Source organism: Rana temporaria, chromosome 12 (genome assembly GCF_905171775.1).
Source record: "Rana temporaria chromosome 12, aRanTem1.1, whole genome shotgun sequence".
NCBI classification, from domain to species: domain Eukaryota; kingdom Metazoa; phylum Chordata; class Amphibia; order Anura; family Ranidae; genus Rana; species Rana temporaria.
The window spans coordinates 80,484,654-80,506,009 of record NC_053500.1 but is presented as its reverse complement, the minus strand read 5'-3'; the positions used below and the strand labels follow the sequence as shown (position 1 = coordinate 80,506,009).

General features: G+C 44.6%; 1 protein-coding gene across 3 annotated transcripts in view; it reads left to right on the top strand.

Moving 5' to 3' along the window:
* Positions 1 to 21,356, top strand: part of STARD3 (StAR related lipid transfer domain containing 3) — a 153,405-nt gene that overhangs the window by 3,390 nt on the left and 128,659 nt on the right. For all 3 annotated transcript variants that reach the window (XM_040331399.1, XM_040331400.1, XM_040331401.1), the window contains one exon: positions 7,787 to 7,864. In XM_040331399.1, the coding sequence (XP_040187333.1) occupies positions 7,787 to 7,864 (78 nt within the window). The remainder of the gene's footprint in view (positions 1 to 7,786; positions 7,865 to 21,356) is intronic.

Genomic DNA, 21,356 nt, shown 5'->3' with positions numbered 1-21,356 from the left:
GTGCCGCCTTAGTGTGAACCGACTCTTAGGCTGGATGTGAAATCAGTAGTAACTTGCTTATCAAGCAATACATTGGATTCATAGTCTGCATTTGACTATCAAACCCCTATAAAACAAGGAAATATACTGCGCTAAGAAAAAACTTGATAAATAAAAATTGAATTTTAAAAGAGTTTTATCAAACTTTTATGTTTATGCTATTCACACATGCAAAATATCAATCTCTCTAGGGCCAGGTGATAACTCATCTGTCAGAAAAATAATAGACTATATGAAACGCTTAAGCCGCGTACACATGGCCATTTTTAATGTCCTAGAAAAAACAAAGTTTTTCTCAATGTGATTCTTGTCAAGCCTGCCTTGCATACACACGATCGTGAAAAAAAAATGCTCGAGCAAAGCGCGGTGACGTACAACGACACTATAAAGGGGAAGTTCCATTCGGATGGCGCCACCCTTTGGGCTGCTTTTGCTGATTTCCTGTTAGTAAAAGTTTGGTGAGAGACGATTCACGCTTTTCAGTCTTCGTGCTTTTCAGTCCGTTACAGCGTGACGGATGTACTATCTCCATTACAAACGCTAGTTTTACCAGAACGAGTGTTCCCGTCTCATTTTTTTTCCGTCGTTAAAACCTACACACGACCGTTTTCACGACGTGAACAGACGCAAAAATTTAGAGCATGTACTAAATTTTTAATGCTCATTTTTCACGTCGAGAAAAATGCTCTGGAGCCTACCACACACAATCGTTTTTAATGACCATTTTAAAAAAAATGCATTTTTCCCATCGTGAAAAACAGTCGTGTGTATGCGGCATTAGATTGGAAGCTCCCTTCCTACTGGTGTAGGAATAGAGTTCGTTTATTATGTTATATGTGGGGGTTGGACAGATTATTGCGGTATTCTGTAGCTGTTCAGTCTAGAATTCAGGAGCATTTTTAAAGTAAACCTATTAAATTGCAACACTCATACGTATCAGTAGGATACATATCCACACTGCAAGATCCACTATTTTTTTTTTATTTTTTTTTTTGTGCTTTATAAACATAATGGTTCTGAGCTTACTTATAAAGCTTAGACAGAGATTACTAGCTATCAGTAACAGTAACTCAAACAAAAATCTATTATGTTGCAGATTAGCAATCCTTGGATGTGGAGGCTGCAATAGTTGTTTCCTTTTTTGCTTTTTCACCTGGTAATCAAGCAATTAATGCCCCTCTTGTCATAGGCCTCATTTACACGGGTGTTTCATATGTCTGTGTGCAGGCAGTCCTATTCATGCCCTTGGGGTGGCTATGCTTAGTCCTCCACTGTATCTTTTGGAGAAGAAATGTAGACATCCTTAGATAGCAGCATTGGTAACCTGGGGACGGGGTACAATTGTATGCACTAGTAGAGTTAAATGAACTAGAGCCTAGCTTTAGTGTATGTATGTACGTATGTATGTATGTATGTATGTGTGTGTGTGTGTGTGTGTATATATATATATATATATATATGTGTGTGTGTGTGTGTGTGTGTGTGTGTGTGTGTGTGTGTGTATATATATATATATATATATATATATATATATATATATATATATATATATATATATATATTATAATATATATAATATAATATAATATAATATAATATAATATATTTTTTTTTTTTTTTTTTTAGCAGTTCTAGCAACAGATTTTTTTTTTAGGTTTAAACCTATGAATAAAAACTGGTTTATGTATAAGCACCCCTGTGCCACTTTCACACTGGGAAGTTTTTCAGGTGCTTTTGTGCTAAAAATGGCACCTGTAAAGCGCCTGAAAAACACCTTCCCTGCAGCCCCAATGTGAGATCCTGACTGCTTTCACACCGGAGTGGTGCCCTTGCAGAATGTTACAAAAGGTCCTGCAAGCAGCATCTCTCGGTGGTGCGGAAGCAGTGTATCCACTGCCCCTGTCATTGAAATCAATGGGCGCCACTGCCAAAGCGCAGCGGTGCTTTTAACTAGGGTTGTCCCGATACCAGTATCGGTATCGGGACCGATACCGAGTATTAGCGGGAGTACTCGTACTCCCGCTAATACCGCCGATACTAGAATAGAATACTCCCCCCCCCTCCCCCCCGCCGCCACCAACGCCGCCGCTACAACGTTAATCACCGCGGCGCGGGGAACATTGCAGACAGCTTTCGTTTGAATAGCTGTTTTCCCCGCCGCGCATAGACACTCCCCCTTGGACGGATCTGTCCAATCGCGAGCAAGGGGGAGTGTCTATGCGCGGCGGGGAAAACAGCTGTTCAAACGAACGCTGTCTGTAATGTTCCCTGCGCCGCGGTGATTAACAGTAGGTACGGGGGACATGGCTGCATATACGGGGGACATGGCTGCATATACGGGGGACATGGCTGCATATACGGGGGACATGGCTGCATATACGGGGGACATGGCTGGACATACGGGGGACATGGCTGGACATACGGGGGACATGGCTGGGCATACGGGGGACATGGCTGGGCATACGGGGGACATGGCTGGGCATACGGGGGACATGGCTGGGCATACGGGGGACATGGCTGGGCATACGGGGGACATGGCTGGGCATACGGGGGACATGGCTGGACATACGGGGGACATGGCTGGACATACGGGGGACATGGCTGGACATACGGGGGACATGGCTGGACATACGGGGGACATGGCTGGGCATACGGGGGACATGGCTGGGCATACGGGGGACATGGCTGGGCATACGGGGGACATGGCTGGGCATACGGGGGACATGGCTGGGCATACGGGGGACATGGCTGGACATACGGGGGACATGGCTGGACATACGGGGGACATGGCTGTATATACAGGGGACATGGCTGTATATCCACTTCCCGACCGCCGCATGTACATATACGTCGGCAGAATGGCACGTACAGGCACATTGGCGTACCTGTACGTCCCTGCCTAGACGTGGGTCGGGGGTCGCGATCGCTCCCCGGACCTGAAGAACGGGGAGAGCCGTATGTAAACACGGTTTCCCCGTGCTTCTCTATGGCGCTGCATCGATCGAGTGATCCCCTTTATAGGGGAGACTCGATCGATGACGTCATTCCTACAGCCACACCCCCCTACAGTTGTAAACACGCACTAAGTGTACACTAAATCCTACAGCGCCACCTGTGGTTAACTCCCAAACTGCAACTGTCATTTTCACAATAAAGAATGCAATTTAAATGCATTTTTTGCTGTGAAAATGACAATGGTCCCAAAAATGTGTCAAAATTGTCCGAAGTGTCCGCCATAATGTCGCAGTCACGAAAAAAATTGCTGATCGCCGCCATTAGTAGTAAAAAAAAAAAGAATTAATAAAAATGCAATAAAACTATCCCCTATTTTGTAAACGCTATAAATTTTGCGCAAACCAATCGATAAACGCTTATTGCGATTTTTTTTTTTTTTTTTTTTTTTATTTACCAAAAATAGGTACAAGAATACGTATCGGCCTAAACTGAGGAATTTTTTTTTTTTATATATGTTTTTGGGGGATATTTATTATAGCAAAAAGTTAAAAATATTGCATTTTTTTCAAAATTGTCGCTCTATTTTTGTTTATAGCGCAAAAAATAAAAACCGCCGAGGTGATCAAATACCACCAAAATAAAGCTCTATTTGTGGGGAAAAAAGGACGCCAATTTTGTTTGGGAGCCACGTCGCACGACCGCGCAATTGTCTGTTAAAGCGACGCAGTCCCGAACTGTAAAAACACCTTGGGTCTTTAGGCAGCATATTGGTCCGGTCCTTAAGTGGATATACAGGGGACATGGCTGGACATACAGGGGACATGGCTGGACATACAGGGGACATGGCTGCATTTGGGGACACATTTAACCACTTCAATACCGGGCTTTAAAACCCACCTCCTTCCCGGGCCTATTCTGGCACTTCTTTCCTACATGTACAAATCATCATTCTTTTGCTAGAAAATTACTCAGAACCCCCAAACATTATATATGTTTTTTTAGCAGACACCCTAGGGAATAAAATGGCGGTCATTGCAACTTTTTATCTTGCACCGTATTTGCGCAATAATTTTTTAAACTGTTTTTTTTTTGTAAAAAAAAGGTTTCATAAATTAAAAAATAACAAAACAGTAACGTTAGCCCAATTTTTTGGTAAAATATGAAAGATGATGTTACGCCGAGTAACTAGATACCTAACATGTCACGCTTTAAAATTGCGTACACTCATGGAATGGCGCCAAACTTCGTTACTTTAAAATCTCCATAGGCGACACTTTAAAATTTTTACAGGTTGCCAGTTTAGAGTTACAGAGGAGGTCTAGTGCTAGAATTGTTGCACACGCTCTAACGCACGCGGCGACACCTCACATGTGTGGTTTGAACGACGTTTACATACGTGGGCGGGACTTACGTGTGCGTACGCTTCTGAGCGCGAGCTACCGGGGACAGGGGCATTTTAATTTTTTTATTATTATTTTATTTTATTTTTTTACTTATTTCTTTATTTTTTACACTTTTTTTTACACTTTTTTTTTTTTTCAATCGCTTTTATTCCTATTACAAGGAATGTAAACATCCCTTGTAATAGGAATGTGTGTGACAGGTCCTCTTTAAGGAGAGATGCGGGGTCAATAAGACCCCACATCTCTCCTGCAGGCTGGAAAGAATGAGATCGTGAAAAAAAATTCACAGATCTCATTCAAACTAGCCGCAATTGCGGTTTGTTTACTTACGGGGACCCGGGCGTGACGTCATCACATCGCGCCCGGGCCTCCGACGGTCGTAGAGATGACTGGTGACCAGATGGTCACCAGTCTTCTCTATGGCAAACATCCGGCGGACGGCGATCATCTCTCCGGGCCCCCGGTGGGACGGGAGAGCCCAGAGAAGCACCGGATGGCGGCGGGAGGGGGGGGATGTCCCCTCCCGCCGCCTGTAAGAACGATCTAGCGGCGGAACCGCCGCTATGATCGTTCTTACGGTGCGCAGGATCGCCACCGCTAAAAAATGATATCTCAATGATGCCTCCGGGTGCAGGCATCATTGAGATATCCCCCCGCAAAGCCCATCACGTCATATGACGTCCACCCAGGATAACAGGTTCCCGTTTTGGACGTCATATGACGGCGTGCGGGTGTCAAGTGGTTAAAAAAAAGTATCGGTATTCGGTATCGGCGAGTACATAAAAAAAAAAAAGTATCGGTACTTGTACTCAGTCCTAAAAAAGTGATATCAGGACAACCCTACTTTTAACCCTTTATTTGAATGCTAGTGGGGGTTAAAAGCGCAGCTAAAATTAGTGGCGCTGTACCGCTAATGTCCTCCGCCCCTGTGAAAGTAGCCTTAGTGTTAAATGGTTTGTATAATATTTATAATGGACAACTTTTCTGGACGGCTTAGGTAAAGAAAGTTGGACAGATGACCAGGTGAAAATAAAGCGAAAACGAATGCAGCCAATATATCTAAACTGCAATATATAACATTCTTGTTTTTGGATTTTAGAATCGATTTAACTTCTTTAGCACTTTTGTCGTGTGTAGAATGTGTACAGCAGGGATATGCAATTAGCGGACCTCCAGCTGTTTCAAAACTACAAGTCCCATCATGCCTCTCCCTCTGGGTGTCATGCATGTGGCTGTCAAAGTCTTACTAGGCCTCATGGGACTTGTAGTTCTGCAACAGCTAGAGGTCCGCTAATTGCAAATCCCTGGTCTACAGTCTAATAAGTAGCAGCCTTTAGCTTGTTTCTGTTTTTCTCATCAGGGTCAGGGCTATGCTGTAAAAGTGATTTGGTTGGCTGTAAAACCACCCGATTTTACTTTTATGTGACTTGGTAAATGCGCTCCTAATTCCCTCAGCGGTTCCTGGGTTCTCCTGCACCACATGAAACTTTGAGTCCACAACTTAGGCTGTCAGGATTGCGAGTGGGAGAACATTGGGGAACATTCACTCCCGGATCTGTGCTGAGACTCAACCCGGAAAATTCTCAGCTCTAAGCATTTCTTGGCTGAATATAGAGCCAATAAAGCACAGTCCCGGTATCGCCATAAACGTACCTGTCGCCTGCTCAGTGCTATTATTTAGGGGCTGTATTGGCCCCACAGTTCAGTGCCCAAGGACACTGCTACCCATTACCTGTATAAATGCAGCCATGGGTGTTGCTGCCTTTCCCTGATGCCAGGGGATGCATACAATGTTTGCTTCTCTTTAACCACTTAAGGACCAAGCCTGTTTTTTAGATTTGGCATTTACAAGATTAAAACATTTTTTTTTTTTGCTAGAAAATTACTTTAAACCCCCAAACATTATATATATTTTTTTTCTAATACCCTAGGGAATAAAATGGCGGTCATTGCAATACATTTTGTCACAACGTATTTGCGCAGCGGTCTTACAAGCGCACTTTTTTTGGAAAAAAATCACATTTTTTGTATTAAAAAACAAGACAACCGTAAAGTTAGCCCAATTATTTTATATATTGTGAAAGATAATGTTACGCCAAGGAAAATGATACCCAACATGTCACGCTTCAAAATTGCGCCCGCTCGTGGAATGGCGTCAAACTTTTACCCTTAAAAATCTTCATAGGCGACGTTTAAAAAATTCTATAGGTTGCATTTTTTGAGCTACAGAGTAGCTCTAAGGCTAGAATTATTGCTCTCGCTCTAATGATCGCGGTGATACCTCACTTGTGTGGTTTGAACACAGTTTTCATATGTGGGCGCTACTCACGTATGCGTTCGCTTCTGAGCGCCAGCTCGTTGGGACGGGGCGCTTTAAAAAACATATTTTTTTTTGTTTTCTTATTTATTTATTTTATTTTATTCATTTTTACACAAAAAAAAATGGATCACTTTTATTCCTATTACAAGGAATGTAAACATCACTTGTAATAGAAACAAGCATGACAGGTCCTCTTAAATATGAGATCTGGGGTCAAAAAGACCCCAGATCTCATATTCAGACTAAAATGCAAAAAATACAAATAAATAAATTTGTCATTTGAAAAAATGACAACCAGAAAATATTGCTTTAAGAAGCATGGGAGGAAGTGACGTTTTGACGTCACTTCCACCGTGCTATGCTATGGGGATGGGTGGGGGCCATCTTGCCCTCACTCGTATCCCAGCCGAGCAGGGGAGAGGAACCGTTCTCTACTGGAGAGCGGCGGGAGGGGGCCCCTCTCCCGCCGCCGATAACGGTGATCTCGCGGCGAATCCGCCCCGGAGACCACCGTTATCGTTGACAGGACCGCGCACTGAAGAGATGGATATCTTGGTTGTGGCAGCAGCTGCTGCCGTTACCGAGATATCCATCTTTAAAAAAATGACGTGTGTATATATACAGTTAGCGGTCCTTAAGTAGTTAAATCACAGTTTTCATATTGGTTACTGTAATTAAGGCTGGGTTCACACTTGTGCAGCTCATTGCCACTATGGGATTGCACCTGCAGGCAAAAACATACTGCCATTTAGGAGATGTGTGGAAGTGCCATTAATCCTAATGGCATCCCCCCATGCACTGGAAACCACAGCGTGGTTTTCATTCACTGGAAACCGAACTGCACTTGCAGTTTCCATGCTTTTTCAGAAAAGCTGCAGGGACCGTTTCCCTATGTTTTTTAAAGAGGCACAGCAGCTCATTATAGGCTGCCGGGCCTACGCAAACTGCGGCCAACAGAACCGCACAAGTGTGAACCTAGCCCAAAAATAACATGTGATTGTGTTAACTACATAATATTTTTGCATGTTTCAGTGATCAGTGTGTGTTGACAGTTAGTTGTTTTCCACAGACTAATAATGGGATTGAGAAGAACCTGGAAAATGAAATTATCTACTACAAGTTCAGCACCTCATTCTTTGACATATTTGTAAGTGTTTTTTTTTTTTTATGTTTTCCAGCCAGTAGCCATCATATTCTACTTCATTTCTTTGTAAACGAATATTCTAGACCTTTTTGTCTAAGACCCCGTACACACTATTAGATTTTCTGCAGATTTTGGTCTTCAGATTTACCAAAACCATATAATATAAGGTTAAACCTTAAGGCCCAGATTCACGTAGGAGATACGACGGCGTATCTCCAGATACGCCGTCGTATCTCTGAGTCTGAGGCGTCGTATCTTGGCGCCTGATTCAAAGAATCAGATACGCCAGAATTTGTCTAAGATACGACCAGCGTAAGTCGCCTACGCCATCGTATCTTAACTGCATATTTACGCTGGCCGCTAGGGGCGTGTACGCTGATTTACGCCTAGAATATGTAAATCGGCTAGATACGCCAATTCACGAACGTATGCCCAGCCTTCGCAGTACAGATACGCCGTTTACGTTAGGCTTTTTCCGGCGTAAAGTTACCCCTGCTATATGAGGGGCAGCCAATGTTAAGTATGGACGTCGGGCCAGTGTCGAATTTTCTGTCGATTTACGTCGTTTGCGTAAGTCGTTCGCGAATAGGGCTGTGCGTCATTTACGTTCACGTCAAAAGCATTGGCTTTTTGCGGTTTAATTTGGAGCATGCGCACTGGGATACTTTCACGGACGGCACATGCGCCGTTCGTAAAAAGCGTCATTTACGTGGGGTCACAATAAATTAACATAAAACACGCCCACATGTTCCACATTTGAATTAGGCGGGCTTACTCCGGCCTATTTACGCTACGCCTCAACTTTGCTTTGTGAATACTGCACTTGCCTGTCAAAGTTGCGGAGGCGTAGCGTAAATAGGATACGTTACGCCTGCTCACAAATACGCGCTCCCTACGTGAATATGGGCCTAAGAGTTTGACTTTGTATACAATCGGGCAGGCCTTTGCACTACATGGTTTTGGTAAATCTGAAGAAAATCTAATAGTGTTGACATGGCAAAATAGGTTGTATGCAGAGCCCCCCGCCATTTTGCCTGAGCTAATAATCACAGTTTTCGTCTTATTGATATAATGCAAGCTAAAAGGTTCACTCGCCATTCATTCGATTCCCATTCATTCAAGTCAAGAGACCTCAGCATCCTGTAAGTTCTCAGCTCAGCATCCCAGCAAACACTGGTCGCCCAGAGCCTCATGGCTCCTTTTTATTATCACAAAAGATCTCACAAACAGGAAGTGATGGCTGCAGCAGTTAATCACCTCCCCCATGGAAGAGGCCATCACAGGATGCCCCCTTCACACAGGAAATGTCCATATAAGGACATCCCTCTAACAGGGTGTCCAATACAATACAATACAATACAATACAATACATGAATATAACACAATACAATGCTGGCTAAAGTCTTATGGGCGTGTCTGGGCCGGGAAAGCATGTATGCTCCTAGCAAATGAAGCCGTATTGCTTTTAAAACATGGACGCCTTCCCTGACTCTGAAAACGCTCTCAAGCTCTCATACCGCTGATAGGAATCCTTATTTTGCATCATTCCATAGAATAACGCATATTCAGATTATACTATTATTGTAGGTGGTATGGTGACTAGCTGCAGGCGCGCTCTACGAATCCCGACCATGCTGATCAGACACAGCAGAGACAAGAGCGCACAATGTCCTTGCGGAGCGAGCATATCCCCTTATCAGCTATCGTCCGCACTAATGCACAGAGGGCCCCTTGTCGGTGGACATCTCCCCTCGCTGCAAACATCACACTCCAGCCTCAAGACATTTTCCACTACCAGACGGGATTCAACCAGTCTCAGACTGCCCCAGTCAGCTCTTTAGAGCGGGTTTCGGAAGTACTAACACTGGGTGACACTATGACAATACATATTAAGCTTTCTTTTGGTGGTATTTGATCACCTCTGGGATTTTTTTTTTCTGCTAAATTTTTTTTTAAAAAGACCTTCACTAATGGGGCTGCACTGACGGCACTAATAAGGCGGCACTGATGAGGTGGAATTGATGTGGCACTGATAGGTGGCATGGATGGGCACTGATAGGTGGCACACATGTACTGTATTGTACTTATGGATGCCAATCAGTGCCAAACAACAATGCCTGCCAATCAGTGATGCCCATTGTGGGCACTGATTGGCATCCCTGGTGGGCACTGATTGGCATCCCTGGTGGTCTAGGGTGGCATCCCTGGTGGTTTGGTGGAATCCCTGGTGGTCTAGTGTGGGCATCCTTGTGGGGGGGGGCGCTGTGCTGATCGATCAGCACAAGTGTCCCCCCCCCCCCCCACCCTTTCAAGGGAGCAGTCAATCGGCTCTCCTCTACTCGCGTACAGACGCGAGTGAGGAAAAGCCGATAACCGGCTCTTCTTGTTTTACATTGTGATCAGCCGTGATTGGACACGGCTGATCACGTGGTAAAGAGTTTCTGTCAGAGACTCTTTACCTAGATCAGTGTTGCGGGGTGTCAGACTGACACCCTGCAACGATCGCCACGATGCGCGCCCCCGGTCAGGATATTAAAAACCACCTTGCCGCCGTCGTTTTGTAATAGGGCGGGCGGCAAGTGGTTAAACAAACAAAAAAAACAGGAACTTTGTTTGTGTGCAGCCTTTCATATGAAGCCATGTAACAAATTTGTTTTAACTGGGTAACCTCTGCTTCAAAAGGTTTTCTAACTGAACCCTTTACAAGTTAGGAAGCAGCAGTAAAATGTATACAGGGTTGTTGAAATAAAAAAAATCCTTTTAATGTAGTAATCTGATATTTGTTAATGATTTAATTCCCTGTGGCAAAGCACTGTTGGTGAAGACTAGCATTTTTATTGAACTTAAAGGAGAAGATTGGGTTAAAAAAAAAGCAAGCATCCATACCAACCTGTATGCTGGAGCATCGGTGTGATACTGCAGCTGTCCCCTGCCGGATCTAAGCCTGAAAACCAAGCGATCACCAGACCGCTGATTGCTCAGTTCTCAGTCTTCTCAGAGCAGATAGGAAGAGACTTTTTTCATTGCTGCAGGGATGAGCGTGGCTGATTATTGGTTCTAAACCATGTGCTGAGATCCAGCCCCAATCAAATTTGTTGTTGCTGCACTTTTTTAATTTATTTTGAGCAAGTCCTGTTACTTTTAAAGCATTTTTTTTACACCAAACCCCCCCCCCCCCCCCCGACAAAGAAATGGGTTCTGCTCCTTTAAAACATGTTATAAAGCACAGTGCTTGTGTTGTGTCATTTGTAGGGCCAAAACAACTAATCGATTAATCGAAAACTAATTGATTATGAAAATAGTTAACAACTATTTTCATAATCGATTAATCGGCCAGTTGATTAGTTGACCTGCATATAGAATGTATTTGTTTACATATCAGGAAATACAGTGCAGCACACATACAGCTCAGTACCCCATCCATATATGTCACTAAGTGCCTGAGAATTTGTGAAAGTGTGAGGACCAATGCCTCATGAGACATGTAGTCCTGGGCAGGAAGTGAGTGGTCTTAAAGGCTGAAGTTTTTTTACCTTGCTATAGCGGGCGCTCTATACTATACTTTGCAGCTTGCTATTGAGGCACTCTGAAGGCAGAAGGAGCCAGAAGTGGAGGATCTGGGCTGTTATGTGCAAAACCTTTTACACAGAGCAGGTAAGTATAACAAGTTTGTTAAAAAAAAAAAAAAAAAAAAAAAAAAATCACTTTAAAGTGCAGGGAAGATCAGCATCTGAACCCAGAGAAAGTGGAGGTAATAGAAGGCATTACAATTACTGTAGTTGGTTATTTATATTTACCACTGCATATTTAAGAATAAATTGCCTTTTTTTATATTTACATATTAACTAAATTGTACACCACACTTTTTTTTTTTTTAAGATTATCTGATTAGTCGATTAATCGAAACAATAATCAGCCAACTAATCGATTATGAAAATAATCGCCCGTTGCAGCCCTAGTCATTTGGCCCCCTGTATCACCTGAAATACCTGGCTGATCCTGACAGTTTTTGCCCTCCCCTCTGTAAACTGACCATGGTGTATCATGGCTGATGATCCCTGACACCATGGTCAGTTTACGTGCCTCTGTCATCCTCTCTGCTCTCCTCTGTGTCCTCCCCTCTCTGCCTGTCAGCTCGTAACCGTGAAGCCTCCTCCCCCCTCCCCCTCCTGCTGTTTGCATAACTGTAACATGTAAGCACCATCAGCACTGTCTCCTATTATTATAGTGTCCCTCTCTGTGTGTGATTTATAAAAAAAAATGCTATAAATACCTCATTTAAGAGTTGCGATCCGTGATCACATGACTGGCCGGCTCTCTACTCCTCCCCTCCTGACTTGACAGCGGGGGAATCTCGGTTCCCCCCGCTGCATATGACTGATAAGGAAAGGAGAAAGCTGGCGGTCGTGATTGCGGTTCTCCGCTCTGAAATTAGGTATTTACAGCATTTTTTTTTTTCTACTGTAAATCACACACAGAGGTGAGCACTGCAATAATAGGAGACGGCGCTAATGGTTCAAAAACCACTTTAAGATTATTTTGACAAACCAAGCCAAAGTAGCAGAGAGTTGAGACAAACCATTTTACATTGAAATGGGTGTTTACAATGGTCAGCTTTTATTTTGTAAAAAAAACTTTATTCCAGAAGAACAATCTTGGTTTTTTAAAAAAAAAAAAATATTTTTTAAATATACGTTTTTATAAATTTTTTAAAACACAGACAAAAAATTTACAAAACCGTACACATACAAAGACAAAGCAAAAAAAAAAAATAGCAACAACACAAATAAAAAAAAAAAACCTACATCCATACATTGGTCTTGCATGGTATTTATGGAGTTCTTGCAATGATCATTACATCAGGTTATAGCGTAAAAAAATAATTTAGTACTCCTGTTAACTCGATTTTCAAATTTAATAGTCGTATTCCTCTAAAAAGCTTCAGAGGCTGTGGAAGAATCCATCAGCCATTTGTACCAAACCTTCTCATATTTGAGGTGACAGCCTCTATTAATATAGGTCCCCTTATATAATGGTAAGCTATTGTTATTAAAGGAGTTGTAAAGGAAAATGTTTTTTCACCTTAATGCAATCTATGCATTAAGGTGAAATAACTTCAGTGTATACCGCCCCGGGCCCCCGTTTTACTCACCTGACCCGTCGAAAGTCCCGCGCGCGGCCCCAAGATCATCTTCGCCGCTCAGCCTGGGCGCTGACGTGGCGTGCCGAGGGGCGGGGCCGAGTGATACAGTGAGCACGCCCGCAATTACTCACCACCATGCGAGTGCTCTCGCATGACTGTGGTCAGTACTTGCGGGGAGGACCAGAGACAGCCGCCGAGGGACCCCAGAAGACGTAGATCGGGGCCACTCTGTGCAAAACGAAATGGGAGGGTAGTTTTTTCCAACTAAGAGCTATAGCTTTACGAGAATAGAACAAAAGCAGCCCCACCAGAGTACGCCCTGCTACCGTGGGAATATATTGCTCTATCCGACCCAGAATACATATTGCTATTGATGGTTGTAGCGGATTAAAAGTAATTTGTAATATAAAAATATCTCTTCCCAGTACCCCACTATTTCTGGACAAGTCCAAAAAATGAGTAAAGTCTCCAGGAATCCTTCCCCCCCCCCCCCCCCACATCGCTAACCAGGGACAGAGTCTGGATTGATTTTATATCATATATGAGGAGTGTAAAATGCCCTGTGGACCATCTTGAACTGAATCAGAGTTAAATAGAAAGTCCCATATGTCATCCTAATCGACATTGTCAAGTTCAGGAATATCCTTAGACCATTTAAGTCTTAGTTTCTCTAGGGTTGTTAGATGGACATACAATTTGGAGGTGGCATTCTTTGCACAATCCAAAGAAAACATTCTCCGACTTGCGTACAAATCCTCCATTTGCACGAGGATGCAAGCGACTAGGTGGTACAGAACACCAGTGAAGTTACACAAAATCTTTCCTGCTACCTCTGATTGTTGCTGGAGGTGCCAGACTGAAAGGGGAGCTATTCTCCATATGTTCTGGTCCTGCCCCAAACTGGACAATTTTTTGGAAATACTACGTGTGGGTGATGAGCTGGACCCAATTTGGAATCCAGGCCATGCCCCCCCTACCAAGCTTTTATCTCTCCACCCATTCATTTCCATATAGAAGGAAGTGGACCGCAGGTGCTAGAAAAATAGAAATAAAAGCAAACACTGCTTTGCACAGCCAAGGGGGCTGAGCTGCATCTAAGGTAAAGCTGACATTTTAATGTGTTAAATTTTTCTTCAAAAGATGGTTCTGCCATCGTATTATGCTGGTAGTAATCGGGGCTTAACAAATGTTCTCCTAAATCTGGGCTCTCGTTGGACTCAAAAGTAATAACACAAATCTCACAATGCTAAAGTACGGCTGATTAAAGTTTGAGGAACCTATGTTTCTCTTTCGTTCATTGGCGGACACAGCACTTTAATCTTGACCTTATGGTTATATCGCCACCTTCAGGAGAGGACTAGGCAGAACATGTTAAAAACAGCAAAAATGCACATTACCGCCCAGGGGGGCGGTCCTACTGGCTATAAGCTGCTCATCCAGCAGCTCATTTTTTTTTCTGCCTAGTGTAGAAGGACCTTGGTCCTGGAGACTTTTTAATTTTTTTTTCTTTTTCTGCTTTTTGATTCCTGTGATCTAATATCAACAGCCAGGCTGGGTGACATGCTGGATAATATAGATCCTGGTAGTCTCCCCAGCTCAGCCATCGAGCGTGAGCAGGCCTTAGCTACGCACTGGGTTGGCCACGACATGCCCAGTCTGATCCAGGGGCGGTCGGCGAGCTATATGCTCCGGGGCACATATATGACTGGGCTACTGCTGTCCGTGTCAGTGTGCCATGGCCGACAGCCTCCCAGTACCGCTTAGGTGATGGGTCTGTCCATGGAATGCGTCCAGCAGTCCTCACGGGAGAGGTAAGTATGGTTCCGCCTGCCTCAGCAACCCTGGGAGGTTGGATTGGGGGTCTCTCATTCTTCTCTTTTTCTCTCCCCGTCCCTTCCCTCCTCCCTATGCTTGGGTGTTGGGGGTCCGCTGTTCCCTTCCCTATTTTTGGGCATAGTGGGGTGTTCACATTGTGTGAGACTACCGCGCAGAGGGTCAGTGTGGTCGCGCCATTTTCCTGTAGCTTTAGTAAGGAAGTCCGTGGCCATTTTTCTGTAGCCTTAGTCATGATGTTCAGCGGCAATCTTTCCGGAGCCCTCAAGCGTTTTTCTTTCTGAGGTGGCCGGCGGCCATTTTCTTGTAGTGTCAGATTGTTTTTGCTGGTTATCCTTCTGGAATGGCGCGAAATGCACAGAACACCTTGTGAGGGAGAGCGGACGGCGCAACGCAGTACCCGGGCTGGGGGGGGGGTGAGTTCTGCGGGGTGTCCGGCGGGGGTGGGTCAGCATGGCATCAGAAGCTGGCGCTTTTTTCTCCAGACATCCCTGTGATGGCAACTGGTTCCCCTGCACCTGCGGTGCCTATGGACGCTTTATCGGCAGTCCTGGAGTCCTTTGTTGCCTGGGTGGAAGCAGCGTGCCGGCCCAAGGGGGGTAAAAAACGCCCCCTCGACTTCTGAAAAAAGCGCTGATTCAGACTCGGGCCTTGCTGTGGCACACAGCCCCTGTTCTGATGTTTCAGAGGATATGGACCTCGACCTTTCGGACAGTGAGAATGACTGTCCAGGTCAGCGCAGGAAAGGGCGCTTGTAGGAGCACTTATCACAGCGGTGCGGTATAACCATAAAGATGGAGGATGCGGTGGGCGCATCTACAGAGGTATCGGTTCCTTTTGGGTCCCACAAGCCTGCCTGAACGGCTAAGGTGTTTCCCTGCCTAACTTACTTTGATGAGTTTATTTACAAAGAATGGGAATGGCCGCAGCGGACCTTTTTTCGGTCCCAAAACGCATGGCGGTACGGTACCCCTTTGAGGAGAGTTTCCTGAAGAAATGGACATCTCCCCTGATTGTGGACCCCCCGGTCTCCAGGTTAAACAAGGTAACCACGATTCCGGTGGAGGGGACCCTGGCTTTTAAGGACCCCACTGATGGAATGGCTGAGGCAGTCGCTCGGTCCATGTTCACGGTGGTGGGGTCAGCATTGCGGCTAGTATTGGCCACGACCCTGGTTTCTCAGACGCTTGCTGAATGGGCAAAATTGGATGACATTGTTAAGAATGTTACTGGGTGTAAGAGTACGCTGCTCCCACAATCCCGAAAAGGTAAGGATCCACGCAGTCGGCCAGGGCCCTCCTTTTTCCTTTTTTTTTTTTTTTTTGTCAGCCCGGATCCGCAGGATCGCAATCGTGGGCTACCTGGACGACCGTCTTCTGAGAGCAGCTTCTGCCTCAGAATTAGAGGAGGATGTGGCGATCGCCTGTCAGACTCTTCGGGAGTTTGGTTGGGAACTGAACCTCCAGAAGTCGGTGTTGGTGCCGACTCAACGTCTGGAGTACCTGGGCTTAATTCTGGACTCCTCAGGCAAGAGTTTTTCTCCCTTCGGACAAGCTGCAGACTCTTCAGGCTGCGGTGAAGCTGTTGGCATCCCGCAAGTAGTCGTCACTTAGTTTTTGCATGCGAATCCTGGGTCTCATGGTGGCCACTTTCCAGGCAGTGCCATATGCTCAATTCCACACTCGAATCTTGCAAAAGAAGATCCTGTCCAAATGGGACAAGTCTTCGTTATCTCTGGATTGCCAGATTCAGGTGAGCCACCTAGTCAGGGAATCTCTGATCTGGTGGCTAAAGTCTCCGGCCCTTCTGTCCGGGAGGTCGTTCCTTCCTTGTCATTGGACGGTGATCACGACGGGCACCAGCCTGACTGGTTGGGGGGGTGTTTGGGGCGTTCAGTTGGCACAGGGTTGCTGGACGCAGGAAGAATCCCGCCTGCCGATTAATGTGCTGGAACTTCGGGCGATCAGGCAGTGCCTCTCAACATGGTCATGGAGGCTGCAGGGTCACCCAGTTGAGATTCAGTCGGACAATGCCACAGCAGTGGCGTATGTCAACCATCAAGGAGGAACAAGGAGCTTGGCTGCAGCTTTGGAGATCGCTCACATCCTGCGGTGGGGAAGAGCAACGCCTGCCGGCTCTATTGGCTGTGTACATTCCGGGCATAGAAAACTGGCAAGCAGACTACTTAAGTCGTCAGATGCTGGACCAAGGGGAATGGTCACTACATCCCGATGTATTTCCACTCCTATGCCTAAGATGGAGCACGCCAGACGTGGATTTCCTGGCTTTTTGACTTAATCGGAAGGTATTGAGGTTTGTGGCCAGATCCCTGGGTGGATGGGGCAGACGCGTTGGTAGCTCCATGGGGGCATTACCTGCTGAAACTTCTCCCTCGACTGCTTCGTGGAGACCGAGGGGATTCCGGTCATTCTAATTGCCCCAGATTGGCCTCAGTGTCCCTGGTACCCCGACATAGTTTGGATGGTGGCGGATGTTTCTTTTGTCGCAAGGTCCTATACTTCATCCTGCTTTACAGTCGCTGGCTTTAATGGCATGGCTGTTGCCTTAGGCACCATTAAGGGGCAGATTTCTGCCTTGGCTGTCTTTTTTTTTTTCAGCGGCCCATGGCAGCTCATTCATTTGTGCAAGGGGTTCGACATGTGGCCCCTCCGGTTCAGCCTCCGCTGCCTCCATGGGATTTAAATCAGGTGCTCTTGGTGCTTCAGAAACCGCCATTTGAGAACATTAGGGAAATCCCTCCCCTATTGACGCTCTCACAAAAAGTAGCCTTTCTAGTGGCGATTACATCTGCCAGGGAGGTTTCTGAGTTGGCGGCATTGTCTTGCAAGTCTCCCTACTTGATCCTCCACAAGGATAAGGCGGTGCTACGCCCGCAGCCTTAGTTTCTCCCGAAAGTTGTTTTTGCTTTTCAACTAAATGAGGACATTGTGCTTCCATCCTCGTGTCCTCGGCCATCTCATCCTAAAGAGGTTGCGTTGCATTCCTTGGACGTGGTCCGGGCTCTGAGGGTGTATCTGTCTGCTACGGCTCCGTTTCGGAGGTGAGCTTCACTGTTTGTCGGTAGCTGGTCCTAAGAAGGGCCTGGCGGTCTCATCGGCCACCATTTCTCGGTGGATTAGACAGACCTTGATCCAGGCTTATGCCTTAAAAGGGTGGGTGGGCCCCTCCCTTTCCTGTCACGGCACATTCGACCAGGGTAATTGGTGCCTCCTGAGCTTTCCGACATGAAACGTCAGTTTCCCAGGTGTGTAAGGCGGCGACATGGTCGTCTGTTTACACTTTCACAAAATGTTACAAGGTTGATGTGAGTGCATCTGCGGATGCTTCCTTCGGCCGCAAGGTTTTGCAGGCGGCTATTCAAGGTTGCAACTCCTCCGTTGAGGAGCTCTGGTTGTTATGGGTGGCGTTTTTTTTTTTTTTTGTATTTATTTATTTTTTATTTATTTTTTTGCTGTTCCCAACCCTCGTTTTTTTACACTGCTTGGGGACGTCCCTAAGGTCAAGATTAAAGTGCTGTGTCAGTTAATAAACGAAGGAGAAAATAGGATTTTCTCTGAAGTTCATTGACGGACACAGCACCCACACCTCCTTTTTTTGTTTGTACTGCTTTTTGACAAACTGAGCTGTTGGATGCAGTGTGAGGGGTCACTATGGGCGATACTATGCAGTTTTGCTTTTTTAACATGTTCTGTCTAGTCCTCTCCTGAAGGTGGAGATTATAACCCTAAGGTCAATATTAAAGTGCTGTGTCCATCAATGAACTTCAGAGAAAAGGATTTTACGGTGAGTACAGAAATCCTATAATTTTATTTTTATTTTTTTAATTATGGTACACACAATCCGATTATCGGACGAATGATTATTTTTTTTTTTTTTTGTATGCTAATCTTGCGTCGAATCTGAGTTTACTAAAGTCACGAAAATTCTCGCACGGCAGAATAAAAAATCGGAAGTGATGTCATGTGTTGTAATGCATTTGTATTGCATTTTAGAATGACAGCTGTACTGATTAAACGAAAATCGTACGATCTGGCATAATACGAAAAAAAAAATTGTGCATGTCCGATAGAATAAAATCGGATGAACTGTCCTGATCGGCTTTCGAAAGCTCTGTACTAACGATCCGATTATCGTACGATCGTTTCGGATCGTGTGTATGGGGCTTAAATCTGAAGGTTTAGACATAGAAGAGCAGGCAATATCTGATTACCAGTAGGCAAAATGACATTCAGTCTTCTCTATAAACATTTGCTCTATCCCTTTTCTGGGGAGAGAGGAAAAGGGAAGCACACATACAGCTCTTGCAGTGGGAATATAAGTGATAGCACATATAAACCTGAGTGTATCACTTGTGGAACTGATAGGTGTGGATGTCTGCAATATTGACCAAACAGTGTGGTTATCAATAATGCATCATCCATATCCAATATCCACATCTTGGGTATAGCAGTGATTTTTGTGGCAGCTGTGGCAGTGCTAATGTGATGGACACTGCTTTACTGTTGTGCAGAAGGGTCACTCTCTCTGACTGGTTTTAGTTGGAAACAAGCTTTTGTCAGTCACTGGCTCTAGCAGTGATTGTACTCTGTGCCTGGTTGGAAACCACGCCATGTCGGTGGTCATTTACTTTGCTTTTGGTAGCTCCCTCCACCCTCCATGCTGGCTTGCACAACATGATGTAAGTTGCATGTTTCCAGACAGACAGCAGACTGGTCATTTTCTTCTGGATGTTTGAAGCTTTTGTGTCAAGAAGATTCAGTTATGTAGAACTGGAGCTAATTGGGGTATGAGGGACTGTTGGACTCTGGGGAGTGATATCATATGGGGTGATGGGTTGCTAGATTGGATTGTATACTCACTAAATCGACCTGACATTGGAGAATAAACTCTCAAACCTTTCATCTGAAGGAATTTGCATAGAGGAGTGGTTAAACGTTTCAGAGTCCATGTCAGGGCCTGGTGGGCAGTTATGCAAAACATCTGTGAAAGGTCATTTTTGCTAAGGGAGCAATACCAGCTTCTGATGCAAATGGTGTATTTACTTTTTTCACAGTTTACCATTTCATCTATTGACTTTTTTTTTTTTGTGGAGTAAATGATTGAAAAGGCAACATTTTCTTTAACTAGTATCACCTTATGTGTAGGCCCTGTTTAACCACTTAACCCCCGGACCATTTTGTTGCTAAATGCCCAGGCCAGGTTTTGCGATTCGGCACTGCGTCGCTTTAACTGACAATTGCGCGGTCGTGCGACGTGGCTCCCAAACAAAATTGGCGTCCTTTTTTCCCCACAAATAGAGCTTTCTTTTGGTGGTATTTGATCACCTCTGCGGTTTTTATTTTTTGCGCTATAAACAAAAATAGAGCGACAATTTTGAAAAAAATGCAATATTTTTTACTTTTTGCTATAATAAATATCCCCCAAAAACATATATAAAAATTATTTTTTTCCTCAGTTTAGGCCGATACGTATTCTTCTACCTATTTTTGGTAAAAAAAAATCGCAATAAGTGTTTATCGATTTGGTTTGCGCAAAATGTATAGCGTTTACAAAATAGGGGATAGTTTTATTGCATTTTTATTAATTATTTTTTTTTACTACTATTGGCGGCGATCAGCGATTTTTTTTTTTTTTTTTTTTTTTTTTTTTTCTCGTGACTGCGACATTATGGCAGACACTTCAGACAATTTTGACACATTTTTGGGAACATTGTCATTTTCACAGCAAAAAATGCATTTGAATTGCTCTCCCCGTTCTTCAGCTCCGGGGAGCGATCGCGACGGAGCGGCTATAAACGAATAGCCGCGCCGTCGTCCTGGATCGCTCCCCGAGGTAAGCCGCACGCAGCCGGGTGGGGGGGGTTCCGATCGGACCCCCGACCTGCTAGAAGGCAGGGACGTATATATATGCCCATCTGCCTGTACGTGCCATTCTGTGGACGTAAATAGGCGTGCGGCGGGCGTTAAGTGGTTAAAGGAAGGATAAAGTATGCCAAGAGTAAGGCAAAACTTTTTTTAGTGTTAGATGGAGTGCATAGGGATTAGAATGTCTGTCTTTTTTTATTGTTGTCTGTGTCCCCATTAAGTAGATTCATCTTCTCTATTTGTCCAGATTCGCATTATCGGTGAAAGTAAAAGAAAATCCCAAATTTTGGGTTGTCTCCAAAAAAGTAAAATCTTCCAATGGAAACACCTAGTTCTGGTGACATGGGGGTCCTCAAAGAATTCCCTTAATTTATAGGAATTTCCTCACTTCTGGTTTGGTTATGAGACAAGGAAGTGAAGGGAAATCTTCCCCAATAGGACACAGATGGTGAAAAATCTGACAGAGGTTTTAACCCTCCCTTGCGCTATCCAAAATGAAAAAGAAAGTTTTGCCTAAAGTTTTTTACTTTAATGTTTGCATGTTAAAATACCTTGATAAAGTCCTACATTTTCATTGTGTACTTTGTCACATGAACAATCGGGAGAATTCTGTGTGTTCTAATAATGATGTATT